Below are 17,757 nucleotides of genomic sequence, written 5' to 3' on the forward strand. Positions count from 1 at the left end.
CCTGCTGGGGCACAAAAGCCATGTAAACAGGGTTTTGATCCGGATTAAAGCAATGAAAAGCTGCTGAGATTGTTTAAGCAGGGGATAGGTGGGTAGGACGTAGCAACCTGATCAGATTTAAAAGGACGCGGGACTTCTTAGGTGGCGCAGTAGTTAAAAATCTGCCTGCCAATGCAGAGAACGCGGGTTTGATCCCTGCTCCAGGAAGATCCCACATGCTGCAGAACAACTAAGCCCGGGAGCCACAATTATTGGGTCTGTGCGCCAGGACTACTGAAGCCCACGAGCCTAGAGCCTGTGCTCTGCAACAAGAGAAGCCACCTCAATGAGGAGCCCGTGCACCACAATGAAGAGTAGCCCCCCACTTGCCGCAACTAGAGAAAGCCTGTGTGCAGCAACGAAGACCCAACACAGCCAATAAATAAATAAATTTATTAAAAAAATAAAAAATAAAGGATCAGTATGATTGCATTCAGTGGTGACCATGTAACATTGGAGATAAAAATTTCAAGAGAGTTGGAGGGAAGGAAGAAGAAAGGCCAGGAAGTGACAGTAGGGAAAGAATGTAAGGAAATGTCAGGAGGAGGAAGGGTCTGAAGGGTCCACGCACTAGTTATATACCCTTTCTTTGCCTCAGTTTCCTACCTGTAAAATGGGGGTGATAGTACTTACCTGGTAGGTACGCATGTTAAATGAATTAATAAATGTAAACCATTTAGAACAATGCCTGGCACATAGTAACGCTCAAGAAATGTTAGCTATTACTATTATGTTCTAAGAGTTTCGCACACATAAGAAAGAAAAGAGGTGGAATTTTTTAGAGGACAGTAAAATCAGAAAAAAAGCTGCATTGTTGTTAAGGTTAAATGGCTCTCTCCGAGGCCAGGAGGAGGAAAGGTAGGTCAGATGGCTCGGTCGCTGCTGGCTGTCAGTTGCCCATACCTTTGGTGGCTCTGTGGTCATCTTGATGCTGGCCTGCAGGATGGAGATGGGGAAGTCTGGGTGGGGGCTGGAGCTGAGCCACAGGCGGAAGGAGGGGTGCGGATCCTCCACCTGCAGCTGTTCCACCAGTTTGTCCAGGTTAGGCATCCAGGACAGCGACAGGTGGCAGTTGGCCAAGAACACCCAATGTCCTGCAAGGAGATGCTGGATGCAGTGGGAACTGTTCCCTATGCCCCTCTGTCGCCCCACTTTCCGCCTGATTATGTGTGTGGTGGTTGGGGAGGTGGAGTCCGAATGCTCAGGTGCCACCCCGGGGCCTTCTGGACAAGCAGGCGCGGGCGGATGGAGGTGGGAGGTGGTGGGCAGTCGGGCCAGGGCCACGGATGGGGGCAGAAGAGCTGGGGTGGACACTGACCCTGAACCACACCCTCTCGGAGGAGCCGAGCCGCGATGGGGGCCTGGCCCTGGCCCAGAGACAGGGCGTGGAAGCGCCGGGCCATGCCTGTGTGCTCTGCCAGCTGGAGCAGGGCACTGGTGGGGTCCACGCCAGGGGACAGGATGAACACGAGCGGGGTCCGCGGGGCTGAGTCCTCCAACACCTGCCGGCGGCACAGGGCGTGGCCTCAGGCAGAAGGCCGGGGGAGGCGGTGGGAGGGGGACTGAGGAAATGAGGCCGGCAGCCTCGGACAGGGAGAGGCAGGCGGGAAGGAAACCAAGCCACTGACCAACTTCATGTTTAGCACGGGCGGCTCGATGAAGCGGGAGCCAAGGTTGGAGACGATGAAGGAGGCGACGCAGAAGGCCACGCGGTCCTGGCGCAGGGAGCGGACGACCAGCATGCGCTGCATCTCATTGCAGGCGTTCTCCCACTCGCCTGCGGGAGACGGGAGTGAACCGGGGAGAGCCAGTCGGGAGAGCCGGCGATCTAAACAAAGGGGCACCTGCGGGAGCGCTGAGCGCGCTCGGGGGAGAGAGGGGAGGAATCGCAGAGGCAAGAGCAGGCGCGCGCATGAACGCGGGCCGGGGAAAGGCAGCAGAGGGAGGCCCGGCGCGCCGGCACCTGGCAGCATGGCCTTCTCCGGGGTGGCACTGGTGTACCACAGGTGCCAGTCGCGAGGATACTGTTCAAAGGAGTTCATGAGCCCGTGGAAGTTGGTCAGTTTGTCCAGCTCCGTGATGTTGTCCCAGTACGCGTCTGCGAGCCAGCTGGTACAGGGGTTATCCATCTGGCCCTCGCGATCCAGGACCTGGGTGGGGGTGAGAGAGGAGAAAAAGTTTGACCCGGAACACCCCCAAAGAAGAATCATCTTTTTTTCTCAAGGTGGAAAAGCCAAGATGAATATTTCATGAAACAAAATGAAGACGTGAATACAGGAATCTGAGATGGACTGGAATCCACCTTTATCGGGGAAGTAAATGGCGGCGGGGGGCGCCCAGGTCTCTGAGACCCCGTCGGAGACGGCTCGGGCCAAAGCTAGGCAGCGGGCGCCCTCTGGTGGTTGGCTGGCAGTCATGCCTCTACCCGAATGATTTCAATCGCAGCCTCGTCCTTGAGAGAAGCACAAACTAACCGTGCACTCACTCATTCACTCTCTTGCACAAATACTTGTTGTTCACCAACTATGTGTTATAAGCACCTGGGACGCACTACTGAACAAGACAGACAAGTACCTCTGCCCGTGAGGAGCTTATTTTCCAACATGGGACAGCAGATCATGAACCGATAACGTTACAAATAAGCAAATGATCTAGTCCGTTGAAGACGGCCGTGCAGGACTTCCTGGGCGGCACGGTTGGTAAGACTCTGCACTCCCAATGCAGGGGACTCGGTTCCATCCCTGGTCAGGGAACTAGAGCCCACATGCAGGCAGCAACTAAGAGTTCACATGCCACAGCTAAGGAGCCCTTGCTCCACAACCAAATCAATAAATAAATATTGAAAGAAAGAAAGAAAGAAAGAAAGAAAGAAAGAAAACAGATGACAGTGCCATGGAAAAAGAGAAAAAGTTGAGGAGGAAAAGGGAGATTGGAAGTGCCGGGGTTGGGGGGGGTGGTCTGAAATAGCAATGTTAAATAAGAAAGTCAAGGAAATCTCAGTGAGGTGAGATTTGAATCAAGACTTGAAAGAGGGGAGGGAGGGCCCAGTGTACCTCTGGGGGAACAATTTCCTTTTTTTTTTTTGGTACACGGGCTTAGTTTCTCCGCGGCATGTGGGATCTTCCTGGAGCTGGGATCGAACCTGTGACCTCTGCATTGGCAGGCGGATTCTTAACCACTGCGCCACCTAGGAAGCCCCTGGGGGAACAATTTTCTGGTGGAAGGAACAACCAGTGCAAAGGCCCTGGGGTGGGACATGCCTGCGACAGGGGGAGTGGATGGAGGGTGGAGCTGGGCAGCGGGGAATGACATCAGTGACGAGGCATCTGCTTTAAAAGAATCTCTCTTGTCGCTGTGTTGAGAGACTGGGGGTGGTGGAGGCTCTTGCTAAAATCCAGATGCGAGGTGCAGTGAAGGTGGGGAAAGGAATGAAACTGTCGTCCAAGGAGGGGGTGGTGAAGGCCCAGGGAACTGTGGTATTTTTGGCAGCTTTAAGGGCCCACTTGAGGTGTATGATCCTGGATTTAAAGTGAGTCCGGTGGGTGTGGGCATGTTTTTCTCCAGCCAAGCTCAGCTGCATGGGCGACACTGGGACAGAGGGGAAGGAGAGGTGGATCGAGGCAGAGTGGTAGCCTCAGTGAGCAAATGCCCCCCCATGCAGTGGAGGGGAGGGGTGCAAAGGGGCTGAGGGTGTTTGCAACGGTGACCGCGGTGACCGCGGAATTCAGGCTGGGGAAGGAGTGGCCTGAGAGGCAGTGAAGGAGTGGCTGGATCACGCCAATCAGTGGGTCAAAGGTAAGGAGCCCAAAGCTCCACCTGTAACTCGGGCAAGGGGGGTGCAGGGCAAGTCACTCCCCGCAGCCCCCGGGAGCTTGTCACGCACCTGCTCCTGCCAGCTTTCCTCCGCTCACTCGCTGGAGCCTCGGGCCTTACCCCTGGGTCTGGAGTCCATCCCCAACCTTGTCCACCCCCCAATCGGACGTGCCGTCTGCCCAACTCACCACACCCCCACGCAGAAAGAAGTTGTATTCATCCATGTTAAGCTTGCCAGAAGTCTCCAGGATTTTGGCGCACATCTGAAAACTGAATAGCAGCTTGTGGCGCTCAAAAAGCGTGCGGCAGGTGTACCTGCGAGGGGACAGGGGGTGGGGGGTGCGGGAGGCAGGATACTCAGCGTGAATGTTTCCTGAGTGAAGACCAGACAATCACAGGGCCCTATATAGAAGGAGGGCCTTGATCACCCTCTAATCCAAACCTCCTGTGAACAGCCAAGCATTCAGGACACTAGAGAGAGGATGTGATGCTCTCAGAGTTTCCTCAACACTGACTGGACCCCTGCAATGTGCCAGGTACCCTGCACACGCACAGCCTCTGCGCTGGAGGCAGTCAGGTAGCGTGGGGAGGACAGGCAAGAGGCCACCGGTCACCATGTGACCTGATGAGTCCCATACAAAGGTGGCAGCGCCTGTCCTGCCTGGAGCAGAGCTGCGGGGAGGTGCAGTGGAGTGACTGGAGTTACCGTTAGGGAGGGATGCAGTAGAGAGGAGAGGGGAGGATGCCAGGGAGAGCACAGAGCACAGCGAAGCAGGCGGTGGGGGCGAGGAAACCATGGCGCGCAGGCCATCAGCGTAAGGAGGGGAAGGTGGGGCTGGGAGTGGCCACTGGACAGGAAACCACCACCAAAGAGTGTGAGCCGGGAGAGGCAGGGCCAGACTTGTGTTTGAGAGGCTCACGCTGGCGGCTGCAGGAGGACAGGTTGGAGAGGGACAAAGCTGGAGGCAGAAGGACCTGCTGGGAGCCTGTTGGGCAACTGAGAAAGAGAGATCATGGCGGCCTCAACTGAAGTGCAGTCAAGCCCCGGGGGGACTGGGGGAACAGTTTGCAGAAAGAATAGTGAGCAGAACCTGGTGACTGATCTGAGGGGTGAGGGGACAGCGAAGTCAGGAATGTATCCCAGCTCCTGCCTTGGGCGCCTGCGAGGTGGCTGTTGGTGCCACTCAGAGGTGCGGCCCTAAAGAAAGTGGGAAGATAACCAGTCTGATGTGAAACAAGCTGAACTTGAGGGGTCTGTAGGATGTCCAGGCAGAGGAGGCAAGAACCTTGCTACCCAAACTGGGGGCCACAGGCCAGGAACAGCAGCTTCACCTGGGCGCCTGTTAGAAATGCAGGCTCCCAGGCCCCAGCCCAGACCTACTGAATCCGAGTCTGCATTTTAACACGATTCCCAGGGTGACGTGGGCATGTTGACCGCTGGAGAAGCGCTGGTGTAGGACAGGGTCCTACACACAAGGCCAATGCCCAGGGGAGACCTGAAGAGAAGACACTGCAACGGGGACTAGTCCGCCAGTGGGTGATGGTTAGACCCCGACGGTGGCCGCCACCCAGGGGAGGTGTATGGAGAGAAGAGCAGGGGCCAGGAGCGGTGCCTGGGGCAGCACCAAGGCACAGGTAGCAAGAGGCCACTGGGCCTCCCGCCGCTGAGCGCGGGGAAGCGCCCAGACCTGTAGACGGCGTAGGTGTGGTACTCGTTCAGGTAGTCGATGCGGTCCTCCAGCTTGTTGCTGCGATGGCTCTTGTCGATGCTGAGGATAAAGAGGCTGATGTAGGCGTCCAGCGAGAACTGGTACATGGGGTCGATGCGGCCCATGTCGTTGAGCACGAAGAACAGCACCGAGGCCCGCTGGGCGCACGGGCGGTAAGCCTGCGGAGGGGGCGGAGTCAGGGCCGGAGGGGCGGCGGCTCGGGGAGGGAGGGGGCTGGGCCGCGGACGCAGGGGCCCACCTCGCGAGCCAGGTCGATGTTGATTTCCGTGGTTTCGCTGGTCTCCAGCTGCTCTGTCACCTCGCTGGCGGTTATCTTGGAGGTTCGCAGGGTGTTCACCAGCTGCACATCGTCTAGCAGGGAGCCCGTGGCCTCGTTCAGCAGCCTGAAAGGAAGCCAAGAGGCACGTGGATGGAGGGCTTTTAGGGGTACTGGGCCGGCCGAGGCGAGGGCTGAGGGAGACCCCTCATCAGCCCCCGGGGCTGTGGTCAGGCCTGCGAGCAGAACCCGCAGGCCGCGGGTGAAGGGAGGCAAGGTCTCACCGAAGGATCTCATCCTCCAGCTCCTTGAGCTTCCTCTTGCCTGCAGCGATATTGGTCACCAGGGAGTCCTTCTGCTCCTCCAGCTCCGGCCGCTCCTTCCGGACCACAATGCCCAGCAGTTGGGCCTCCAGGCCCTGAGATGGCCAGGACTCCCGGTGAGAACCCCACTCCGGTGACCTTTACCCTTTTCACCCCTTTACCCCTCCTCAAGCCCCACCTCCCCAGCTGCCTGGGTTTTTTTCTTTTTTGGTGGCCCTGAGGCATGTGGGATCTTAGTTCCCTGACCAGGGATCAACCCCTGCATTGGAAGCGTGAAGTCTTAACCCCTGGACCGCCAGGAAAGCCCCATGCCCGACACAATCTTAGCCTTTTCTCAATCCTGCTGGACGCTACAGCCCTTCCCGATTCACCCTAGTTCAGTCCAGGCATCAGCCCTCACCCACCTGTTCTTTGACAGCAAAGTTGACAATGGTGGTCTTGGCTGAGGTCTCTGGGCTGTAGTGGGGGTTGGAGAGCTTGGTGGTGATGTAGAAACGGAAATTGGTATTGTATTCCACCTCCTTATCTCCAATGCGCATCAGCAGCCGACCACCTGCACCCACAGGAGGGTCAAGGGCAAAGCCCCCACGTGACCAGGTGTGGGCGGGACCCGTTGTTCCCCAACTGGAACCCAGTAGCAGCGATTTAGCCGGCCCTAATGGCTCCAGCCCAGTGCGGTCTGAATGCAGGGACAGGTAAGTAGAGGACACAGCCAAAGACCCAGCCCTTACCTCCCAAGTGTCTGACTCAACTGGTCTCTAGGATTTGTCCTACAGCCCAACCCCACAATAAGCCCGGGCCCTGACCAATTTGAGCTACAGATTTGTTGAGCACAGGGTGGAGGGTGGGGTCCAGATATTCCTGCACGTTCTGGAGCAGTACTGGGTATCCAAACTGGATGGCCTTTTCGAGGATTCGAAGGTAGTCGCTCATCTGCAGGTCGATGATCTGTAGGCCCTAAAGAGCAAGGAAAAAGATGGAAGAAACACTGAGGGACACAAGGAGGGTAATGGCCTAGGGTAGGACCTCAGGAAGAGTCAGGCTTGGGAAGAGAATCTAAGGGGACAAATCACCCCCCAGCCTTATACCTGATTTCCTTCCATGTTCTTGATCCATTTCAGGGCCTGGGCCTGAGGATCAATCATCAGTGCCCACCTGAAGGAGGAAGCGTGAGTCAGAAGACAGACTCTGCCCTTATTCGGCCTTGTGCTCCCAGCAGCATCCTTACCTGTTGCCACGGGTGACAATGATGCCATTCTCGGTGGAGAAGGCATCAGAGGGCAACCCTTGGATGTTCCAGTCCCGAACTTTGGTAGGATTGGACAGGAAGCTATCAAAGGTGAAGCGGGGCGAGCAAGGAACCTGCAGCTCTGAGATCTGGGTGGGAAGAGCCCAAGCTTTAGCCTGGAGATCTGAGCCCAGCACCCCGGCCCCTTCCCGACATCTCTGTTATTCCCAAAGGCTGCAATCTCAGAACCCGTGAGCTCACTCATCACGTATGAGCCCTGCCTCACCTTCTTGATCCAGATTTGGTTGACGATCTCATCCCGGTAGTTGGTCAGGAAGGGTCCCATGTAGGACAGGAAGGCAGCTGCCAGGAGACAGTCTCCCACCAGGTAGCCCAGATCCTCCTCCAGGCCCTGGAGGACAGCAGGGGAGCTGTAAAGCTGCCTGGGCCCCCAGCCTGGACTGCTCTGAAGGCACCCTCCTCTGGACACTATCCAGATCAGAGACTGTCTCCCTCTCCTAGACCCTTATGCCCCGAGAACTCTAATCTACTCTCACGACTTTTGAGTTCCCCATCTTTTTTCTTTGCTTTTTTTTTTTTTTTTTATTTGGGCTGTGCCATGTAGCTTGCGGGATCTCAGTTCCCTGACTAGGGATCAAACCCGGGCCATGGCAGTGATAGCGCTAAACCCTAACCACTAGGCAGCTGTGATTAATATCTTTAACAGCAATGTTTCTTTCTTTATATTTTTTTTAAATATTTATTTATTTATTTTGGCTGCACTGGGTCTTAGTTGCAGCAGGCGGGATCTTTGTTGCAGACTCTTAGTTGAGGCATGTGAACTCTTAGTTGCGGCATGCATGTGGGATCAGGGATTCCCTGACCAGGGATTGAACCCGGGCCCCCTGCATTGGGAGAGCAGAGTCTTACCCACTGGACCATCAGGGAAGTCCCATCAGCAATGTTTATTTATTATGCTAAGGCATAACCCTCTTGGGAAGCCAGGAGCTCACCAAGGGTAGAGACAAGACACCCCAGGTGGGCTTCAATCAGGCCAGTGGGCTATATCAAGGGTCCTCACGTGTGCTTTCCAGCCCCACCTACACACAGAGGCGGATCCCTCGTGGTACAGGAAGTCTCTCTTTCCACTGTTTTCACCAAGTGGGGGGGAGGGGAAGAACTCCCATGCCCCATTCTTGGATGTCCCTACACCCAAGCATCCCAATTTTCCCCGCGGAGTCCCTCAACCTAAATGGGATGGGAGCTCTTGGCACTGGTGGGCAGGGAGGAAGGAGAGCCAGCTCGTGTGCAACAATCTCACCTTCACCGTCTCCTCCCATCGGGCCTTCTCGCCAGCCAACCCAGACACCAGCATCCCGGCCCGTTCCAGCTTCACCTCCATCTCCTCAGACTTCTTGCGAAGCTCTTCCTTCTGTGCCAGCTTCTCATCATACTGTTTCTTCAGCATCTCCAGCTTCTCCGCCACCTGGGAGGGATCAGAGTGCAGGGATCAAACATGGGGCTTGAGGCCAGATGGTTCTGGCTTCAGCCAGCCAGTCTTTCCCCTGCCGTGGCTTGATGACCTCAGGGGAAAATGATCTCTCTGAGCCTCAGTTTCCTCACCTGCAAAAGAAGAACAATTAACACCTACCCTACGGGGTTGCTGTGAGGAGAAAAACAAGATCAAATATGTGTAATAAGGTGAGTTTTCTTTCCCATCCCTCTACCACCCTCTCCTTGAGCCTGGAAACTACTTGGTAATGGAACTCAGGGCTGAGGAGGAGACAGACCTCTTGCAGCACAGTGATAAACCACACAGGATGTGTTGGCAAGAGAGGACCAGAGAGCACAAAAATAACTGCCACTCCATGCCAGAGGCCACACCGAAGGTGGGACCTCAAGAGGAAGAAAAAGCTAGAATGAACCCAGAAGCTGTTGGAAGGAAGAAGAGGGAGTCGATTCAAGAAAAAGGCCCAAGTCCAAGGTACCACAGAGACGGGACCTGGAAAGAGCTTTACTTCCTAGAGAAGCCTCGCTCACCTTGACTCGCCACCTGTGGGCTCTGTTGAGGTTGGAATATATCACTCAAATCTTCTCTGCCCCCGCAACACCCCCCCTCTCCCAGCGCAGCTTGTGGGATCTTAGTTCCTGGTCCAGGGATTGAACCCACGCCCTCGGCAGTGAAAGCTCAGAGTCAGAGTCCTGACCACTGGACCGCCAGGGAAGTCCCCATCACTCAAATCTGAAGTCAAGAACTGACTGCGTGATGATCATTTTGTAACGTTTAGAAATATCGAATTGTTGTGCACCTGCAACTAACATAGTGTTGCAGGTCAATTATATTTCAGACAAACAAACATAAAAAAGAAATCAGATCTGTGATTACTAAAGGTAGGGTGTGGGGGAGGGGAATTGGATGAAGGCAGTCAAAAGGTACAGACTTCCAGTTATAAACTAAATAAGTGTTAGGGATGTAATGAACATGATTAGTATAATTACACTACTGTCTGTTATATATGGAAGTTAAGAAAGTAAATCCTAAGAGTTCTCATCACAAGGAAAAGTTTTTTCTTCTTTTTCTTTCCTTTTGTCTCTATCTGAAGTGATGGGTGTTCACTAAACTTACTGAGGTCATCATTTCATGATGTATGTAACATGCTGTACACCTTAAACTTATACAGTGTCAATTATGTCTCAATAAAACTGGAAGGAAAAAAAAAAGAACTGAGTTCTTCCAGGACCTGGTATGTGTGCCTGACTGGCGAACAGTAACTGTGTCTGTGGACACACTGTCACCTGTTCTCTTCACTAAGGGAAACAGGGGCTGGCCTTACACTGCCTGCCACACAGTGTGCACACGATAAACATTAGTTGCCTTTCCTGCTGCAGCCGCACTGGGAGAGGCAGCCCGCAGCAGTGCAAAGAGTGCTCAGATCCTCGCCCTGCTTTCCCGAGTGGTTGCTGTAAGGATAAATGTGGGTTGTAGCACAATGCCTACCATGTAGGAAGCAAGAAGTACCTGGGCCCAACCATTGAGGCTGACCTTCAAGAACTTGGAAATGGGATAGGTAACTCCCCAAGGAATATTTTTTAAAGCAAAGATTTAAAATGTCACTCTTGAGTGACAGGGCAGCTTATAGGTCAAGCCTTGGTAGTAATCTGTTGGAAGGCATTAGCACTAAAGAAAGAAGGTGTCACTCAGTGATCAGCTGGGCCACTCAGAGGCTGGGGGCCTACAGGGAAAGGGCGCCCGGGCCCCCTGCACACGTGTGTCAGGTTATCTGGCTGGCTCTACCGCGTGACACCTGTCATCAGGTTCACGCGACCACCTCAGTGGGCTGAGGCCATGCTCATTAGTAACACTCTGATTATAATTTGGCTTCCCATGGAGACTGGTCTCTGGGGAGGCAGCCAGCCCACGTGATAGAGCTATACTTCATTATTAATTTTGCCTGTGGTATTGCCTTCACTGTTTTTATTTTTTAATGCAAGTACTATAAGCACAAGGTTAAAAATCTAAATAATATAATAAAAGGGGTTATAATGAGAAGCAACAGTCCTCTAGGCCACTTTTCCTACTCCGTCCCATTCTTCAATAGCAAATTATTTTTTAACCATTTCTTCTGGTAATTACTTCTATATGCTGCTGTTATATATATATATATATATATATTATATATATATACACACACATATATATGCAGTTTTGAACTTTTTAGTTTTAATCTTTTTAACTAAAATTATTATGAAAAATTTCAAACCTAGGGAAAAGACTATGTACTCATCACCTAGATTTAGCAGTTGTTAACATTTTGCTATATTTATTCCATCGACTTGTTTTTTGCCAAAGTACAGCACCTTAAATTACAAACTCATGACATTTCAACCTTAAATACTGCATAATGCATCTCTTTTTTACAAAGGACATAATCATAACACCATTATCACACCTAACATCATTTTTATCTTTTTTTTGAAAATAACTTTTCCCATTTATGTCTTTTTTGAATAGTGAATACGTTTCACACGAGTCAACATTCTAAAAGAGCAAAAGCGTATCCAGTGAAGGGTCTGTCTTCCTCCCACGCCTGACCCCAGCTCCCAGCCCCAGCGCCCAGCCCGAGAGGGAACCATTGTCACCAGTTTCTAGTGTAGCTTTCCAGACAGAGTCCATCAACGGTAAAGAAAATGTAAGCGCTGCGAGGGCAGCGCTGTGTTCACCACCGAATCCCTAGACCTAGGGTAGTGCCCAGCACTCAGTAAATTTCTTGAATGGATGAATTTTTTTAAAAAGATAAGTGGTAACATTCAATAACACTGTTTTGTACTTTACTAGTTTTTACTTGTCTCCAAATCAGTTCTTGTCAAGCTGCCTCATTCTTTTTAACAGCTGCAAATAATTTTCTGTATGATGAAACCATAATTTATATAACACGTCTCCTACTGATGGACATTTGTGTCTTCCCAACATTTTCTGTTATTAACAATGCTGTAATGAATATCCCTGTACTTGCATGAGCACCTCTTGACGCTGCTGTTTCTTTCCTATTTTAATTGTGTTTACTTTGTGAATAAGTAACTTAAAAATTCAAGAGGCAAGGGGAAGCTGGGATGAAGTGAGAGCGTAGCACTGACATATATACACTACCAAATGTCAAATAGGTAGCTAGTGGGAAGCTGCTGCATAACACAGGGAGATCAACTTGATGATGGGTGATGACTTAGAGGGGTGGGATGGGGAGGGTGGGAAGGAGTCGAGGGAGGGGATATGGGGATCTATGTATAAATACAGCTGATTCACTTTGTTGTACAGCAGAAACTGGCACAATAGTGTAAAACAATTATACTCCAATAAAGAGCTTAAAAAAAAAAATTCAAGAGGCATAAAAGCATGCAAAATCTTCCTCCCAACCCTGTTCTCCATTACCCAGCTTCCTTCTCAAGGTAGCCAATGTGACCTGTTTCTTTTTTATTTTATTTTATTTTTGGCTGCACCACACGGCATATGGCATCTGGGATCTTAGTTCCCCGACCAGGGATCGAACCCACACCCCCGGCATTGGAAGCGCAGAATCTCGGTCTTAACCACTGGACCACTAGGGAAGCCCCACCGTGTGACCTGTTTCTTGAATATCCTTCCAGTGCATCCTCTATGGACACTACAAGTACATTCTATACAGCTGTTTCCTGGTTTATCAACGTTAGACTATTTTTATTGATTCTATGCTGTGATAGAGGAAGATCTGATTCCCTTATACCTCCACACCACCGTCCCTTTCTCTCTACTCCTAATAGTTTTATCTATCCTACTGGCCACCTTTATAATGTTAAATATCACGTTCAATGTACATCCTATTTTTATATCATCGAGGTTGACAACAATCCCATTCAGAGGTCACGCTCGATCTTCTGTGCTATCTCTAGTTTGATTATAAAGGTCAAATGCCAATAAACAGTGTCGATGTCCTTGTGACCCAGATTGGTGCTCAATGCAAAGCGGGCTGTGAGCTCGTGGCTGAGACATGTTCCGACAGGTCACTGTGTGTCCTGACTGGTTGTTAAATACTTTTTCGATTATCCCTGATTATGTGTTTTCTCTTTCAGAAACTCCTGTGGGTTGGATCATGTCTCTTGTCTCTCTCGTGTCTTCTGGTTCTGGTTTTGGCTTTTGTATTATATTTTGTGACGCTGTCCCCCCACCCTTCTACCCAATGTCACGCTTTGATCATTTTAAAATTTCCCAGGATTCTGCCCTTTTCTCTGTTTGGGCTTTTATTATCACCCCACTTTTGTTCTGTGGATATCATTTCTTCCTTAATCACTCTCTCTGATGATACCAATTAGATGAGGTCTGCTTTTTCAAGTTTTCTCTGTAACGTGAATTTTCCCTGGGTTTATTTTTCTCTTGGGGGTTGTGTCTTGTTGGGTTTTTGTCTTTGTCATTCCCTTGTGTGTTGGAAGACTTCCTCCAGGACTTTTTCTCACCCCTTCTCCAGGGAGGTGGTGACTGATCTGATGGGTAAAGTTGGGAAGGATAAACTGGGAATGCTCGACTGAGCGCAGGCCCTCTCCTTTTATGCATGAGCGCGAGTCCCGCTCTGGCGCCCCAGCATCACCAAGACCAGGTAAGTCTGTCTGAAGATGGGGTACCTACTGGGGGGGCCGCTCGCTCACAGATGTCAGCCACGTCCTTCAACCTAGCCTTTAAAAGTGATATTCTGGCCAAATGCCTTTTGTTTTTTTTCTCAATTTACTTAGAACTCGGGCATAGAGAAAGGAGGCTAGTTCTCAGATCCCTTCAAGAGTATACATATTTGCAGACCAGAAAACACCAAGACGCTTTTGGCGGGGCTGGGGGTTTCCTGGGCAGACAGTGGGGTGTGGACAGGTGTTTTGAGTTAGCTGATCTGTAGAGGTTCATATTAGGCCCAGTGGGTTTTTACACTTGTGTGGTTGACTTAATCTCTATGGCCTGAGTGCAAGTCTTTAAGCCAACCCTGTGATATTTTGACCTTGGTAGGTGGCTCCAGCTTTGTCCACAGGCGGATGGCTATTTCTATAGAGGCAGGATGTTTGAAGCAGGGCAACTTCTAGGAAACTGGACTTGGGCAGAGGAAAGATGTAGTCTGCAAGGGCGGCCTTAATTAAGAGTACTGAAGTGGATTAAGATTCTGTTCTGACCCATTTCAGAGCCTTCCAGGGCAATTTCTAAGCCAGTGGTTCCTAACCCCTGCTACGTGTCAGAATCAGGCCTGGGAAAAATATATTTTCAGGGCTCCAAATAAATAAGTAATGGTTAAACTCAAGATTTGGATTGATATGCAATACAGTTGGTCTCTGGGCCTTTTACCAGACCTCTAGTGCTACGTACAGGCTTTCCCACCTCTGGGAGGCTCTGACAGGGAAGGCTTCAAACTGCTGACTTCCAGGCTCTACCAGAGATTCTCACTGAGTTGGCCTGGGGAGGATCCCAGCACCAGCACAGTGCTATCTGCAAGCAGGCAGCTAAGCACACCTGGTTCTGAGGTTCTGTTAAAAGGTGCATCTGCATCTTACACTTCGCAGCCCTTTCAGTAACAAAGGAGAAATTTCAGTTCCCTGTCTGCTTACTCTTATCGACTAGGGGTTCTCAAGGTGCAGTGTGGATCCTCCACCAGAGACCTAGCATCAGGTGCCCTACAAATGTTTCTCCAGCCAATGACACTGTGGGCAGCTGAGCCCACAGGTCCATTTTTTCACATGCGAAGGGAACAACCCCTAATTACTTGGCCCAGGATATCATTCATCCAGGGGTGAGAAACCTTGCCTAATGGATGGTCATACCCGTGAGTGTTCACGCTTGAAAAGAGTAATAGAGTGAAGACTTCAAGAGAGGTTGGGAGGGGACCATGAACTGTAGCGGCGGTGGGGCTCGCAGTTGGGAGGCGTAGGTTCTGGGCCCAGCTCTGTCAGTAAGCAGCGAACCACAATCTCACTAAACCTTGGGCTCTTCATCCCATTTGAGGAGGTTGGACCTGAATGCTCTCTATAGTTGGTTTGGTTAAAACATTTGGAAATGGTATGGGCAGCTTTGATGACCCCCAAAATTTAAACTTTCTGTATAGTTAAAGATAGCATCAACCAAGTTAGAGGGCAGATGAAGATGAAAAAATTGGAAGCAATGAATATGTCCTTCCAAAAAGGCAATGGTTAAATAAATGATGGTCTAGCCATCCATTGGCATAACATGCAGCGATAAAAAGAAAGCAAGAACCCTTTATACACTGATATAGAACAATCTTTGATATATAAGTCGGTAAGATAGGAAGGTGCAGAACAGGGTGTGTAATGTGAAGAAAAAGAGAATAAATTTTGCCGCTATAAGCACAGAACATCCCTGGATGGATAAACAATAATTTGTAATATCGGCTGCTTTCAAGGGAGGAGAGCCGGTGGCTAGAGAGCAGAAGGCAGCAGGGAGAATTCTTACTGAATACGCTTTTGTACTTTAAAATTTCAAACCATGTAGATGTATTTGTACTACCTATCAAATCAATGATAGAAAAATTAAATGATAGACTGGAAGAATTTTGAACTCTTGATAATAACATATTCTGCCTGGCTAGGGAGTTACTTGTCCACATGTCTTGGAGGAAATCACCATCTGGATTGTCTAGCCTGCTCCAAGGAAATACCCCTCTCTACCTCCAGACAACCCCATCCCCTCCCCCAGGCCCCAACACCCTCACATTCCTCCAGGCCCAAGCGGGTGATGTGACACACTTGCCCCATCCTCCCAGCAAAGACCCATTTGCCACACATATCTCATCAGCTACTATCTCAGGGTTCCTTTCCAAAGAGCCCCCACGAAGGACGCGGACATTGTCGGCCCCTGGTCAGCCTTGGGAAGGGCTCCCCGGGGAGAGTGCCCCTGTGCCTTTGTAACCCTCTGCAATCTGCTTAGCTCTCTGAGCCAGAGGCAGCCCATCTGAACAAGGCACAGAGTGGGAGGCAGACAGGACTGTGAGGGAGAGGGGAGTAGAGTTAGGGAGAAATAAACAGTGAGGAGGCACCCCGGAAATCAGGAATCTGGGAGAGGGACCGCCTGTGCAAACGGAAAACGCGGGTGTGAGGCTCACCTCACGCAGCTTCTCCTGGGCCTCAGCCAGGGCCGCCTGCTTCTCCTGAAGCTGGGCCAGCGCGGCATTCATGCGGATCCGCTTGGGCTCCACCACCCGGTACAGCCGCCCGTACAGCTGTGGGCAGACAGCAGGCACCCTCTCAGCCGCCACCCTCTCACCTGCCTGTGACCCTTCCCACTCGGGTCTGCCACCCCCCCCCCCACGCCGGCCTTCCTGCTCCCCACCCCTGTGGCCTCCACTTACCTCCATGGCCCGAACCCACATGCAGAGGGACTTGGCAGCCAGCGACACGCGGCCAATGATGTCGGGCTGGAAGTCGGGCTGGGCGCAGTAGGCCCCGATCTTCTTCAGGACCTTATCTGAGATATTGTCTTTATCAAAGTTGATCAGTGACTTGATGAAGTTCTGCTCCCCTGCGGGATGAAGACTGGGGACCTCAGCTAGTGGGCCCAACCCACCCTCCCCCATCCAGGCTTCACTTCTACTGCTCAGGCCCGGCTGCGTGCTTCCTGGGCTCGGTTCCCAAGGCCGGCGTATCTGCCCTCACCCCGAGTTCCTTCTGCTGACCCTGCTCCCTTCTCTAGAACCTCAAAGCTCCCAGGGCCCCCACGACCTCCCCAGCCTCATCTCCCATCACTTACCTTCAACAGCCTCAGCCCAACCACCCCACACACCACTCTTTCTATATACTTTGTACCTTCTTCTAGGGCAGGGGTCACCAAACTACAGCTTACAGGCTACATCCTACCAAAGGAACTCAGAACAGAAAAAAATAATGACAAGAATAAAACAGAAAGACTCTTGTTGTCCCTTTGCTGATTCTTTGTCTTTTGGGGGGATGGGGGAGCGCAGGCATTCCTGTCCTTGGATTCTGTGATACATCCCTATATCTTTATGACAATTTTTCTCTCTCTCTGTCTTCCTTCCTTCCTTCCCTCCTTTCTTTCTTTTCTTCTTCTTCTTTTTTTAATTTAATTTTATTTTTTTGCTTAAATTAAGATGAGTCATTTTCTGTTACTTACAACCAAAGAACCTTAACTGACCTTTATGCCTTCTCTTCCCTACCAGGCTCTGTGCTTTGAGGGTTGGTACGATGCATCCCTCATCTCTGTTTCTCCGCGTGCCTGACGCCCAGCAGATGATCAGGGAACGCACCCTTCCCTGGCTCACCTAGCTGCCTCTTGGCCTCTGCCCAGGTGGGCTCGTTGCCGCGAAGAATCATGACTGCCTGCAGCACCATCTCCACTTGGGCGGGGGGCCGTCCATAGGACTTGATCTCTCCTATATCCTTCTTGTTCAGGGACTCCAGGGCCTGCAAAACAGGATTAACTTGGGGACCAGAGTCAACTCAGGTGGCAAGACAGGTCCTCTATGGAGACAGGACCCAGCTGAAGTTCCCCTCTTCTCCCCCACTTCCCCAGGGACTTTGAGAACAAAGAAGGCCGTCCCCATCCACTTCCTGAGCCCTTCCACCCCGATACCCGCATGGCCTCTTCCAGGGCAGGCAATGCCTCTTCCAGATCCTTCTGGGCATTGTCAGCCAGTGCCTGGCACTTGACTTCCTCAATCGCAATCTTCTCACTATTGGCTGTGACGGCCTAGGGATGAAAAGACGACGAGGGTTTTGTCTTCACCTTGAGCAAAACTGGGGGTGACAGTGTTGGTGGTAACGACGAAAGAGAAAGCTAAAGAATACGTGAGGAGTGGAACTCGCGCCCCCTGCCCTGGAACTGATGGAGACCAGGAA

At 51.5% G+C, this 17,757-nt stretch overlaps 1 protein-coding gene and 1 non-coding gene across 2 annotated transcripts in view; both read right to left on the bottom strand.

Annotated features, from left to right (window-relative positions):
* DNAH2 (dynein axonemal heavy chain 2) overlaps positions 1–17,757 on the bottom strand; it is a 94,445-nt gene that overhangs the window by 6,370 nt on the left and 70,318 nt on the right. Inside the window, exons 62-79 of the mRNA XM_057714414.1 lie at positions 17,492–17,608; positions 17,181–17,322; positions 16,254–16,423; positions 16,008–16,124; positions 8,711–8,875; positions 7,676–7,801; positions 7,390–7,538; positions 7,250–7,316; positions 6,968–7,118; positions 6,566–6,714; positions 6,123–6,256; positions 5,821–5,965; positions 5,541–5,740; positions 4,041–4,167; positions 2,003–2,189; positions 1,668–1,816; positions 1,358–1,541; positions 943–1,133 (exon numbers count right to left, since the gene is read on the bottom strand). Of these exons, the coding sequence (XP_057570397.1) occupies positions 943–1,133; positions 1,358–1,541; positions 1,668–1,816; positions 2,003–2,189; positions 4,041–4,167; positions 5,541–5,740; positions 5,821–5,965; positions 6,123–6,256; positions 6,566–6,714; positions 6,968–7,118; positions 7,250–7,316; positions 7,390–7,538; positions 7,676–7,801; positions 8,711–8,875; positions 16,008–16,124; positions 16,254–16,423; positions 17,181–17,322; positions 17,492–17,608 (2,670 nt within the window). The remainder of the gene's footprint in view (positions 1–942; positions 1,134–1,357; positions 1,542–1,667; positions 1,817–2,002; positions 2,190–4,040; positions 4,168–5,540; positions 5,741–5,820; positions 5,966–6,122; positions 6,257–6,565; positions 6,715–6,967; positions 7,119–7,249; positions 7,317–7,389; positions 7,539–7,675; positions 7,802–8,710; positions 8,876–16,007; positions 16,125–16,253; positions 16,424–17,180; positions 17,323–17,491; positions 17,609–17,757) is intronic.
* Positions 8,265–8,337, bottom strand: TRNAG-CCC (transfer RNA glycine (anticodon CCC)). Its single transcript has one exon. It is a non-coding gene; the product is annotated as a tRNA-Gly (tRNA).

This window comes from Hippopotamus amphibius, chromosome 17 (assembly GCF_030028045.1).
Source record: "Hippopotamus amphibius kiboko isolate mHipAmp2 chromosome 17, mHipAmp2.hap2, whole genome shotgun sequence".
NCBI classification, from domain to species: domain Eukaryota; kingdom Metazoa; phylum Chordata; class Mammalia; order Artiodactyla; family Hippopotamidae; genus Hippopotamus; species Hippopotamus amphibius.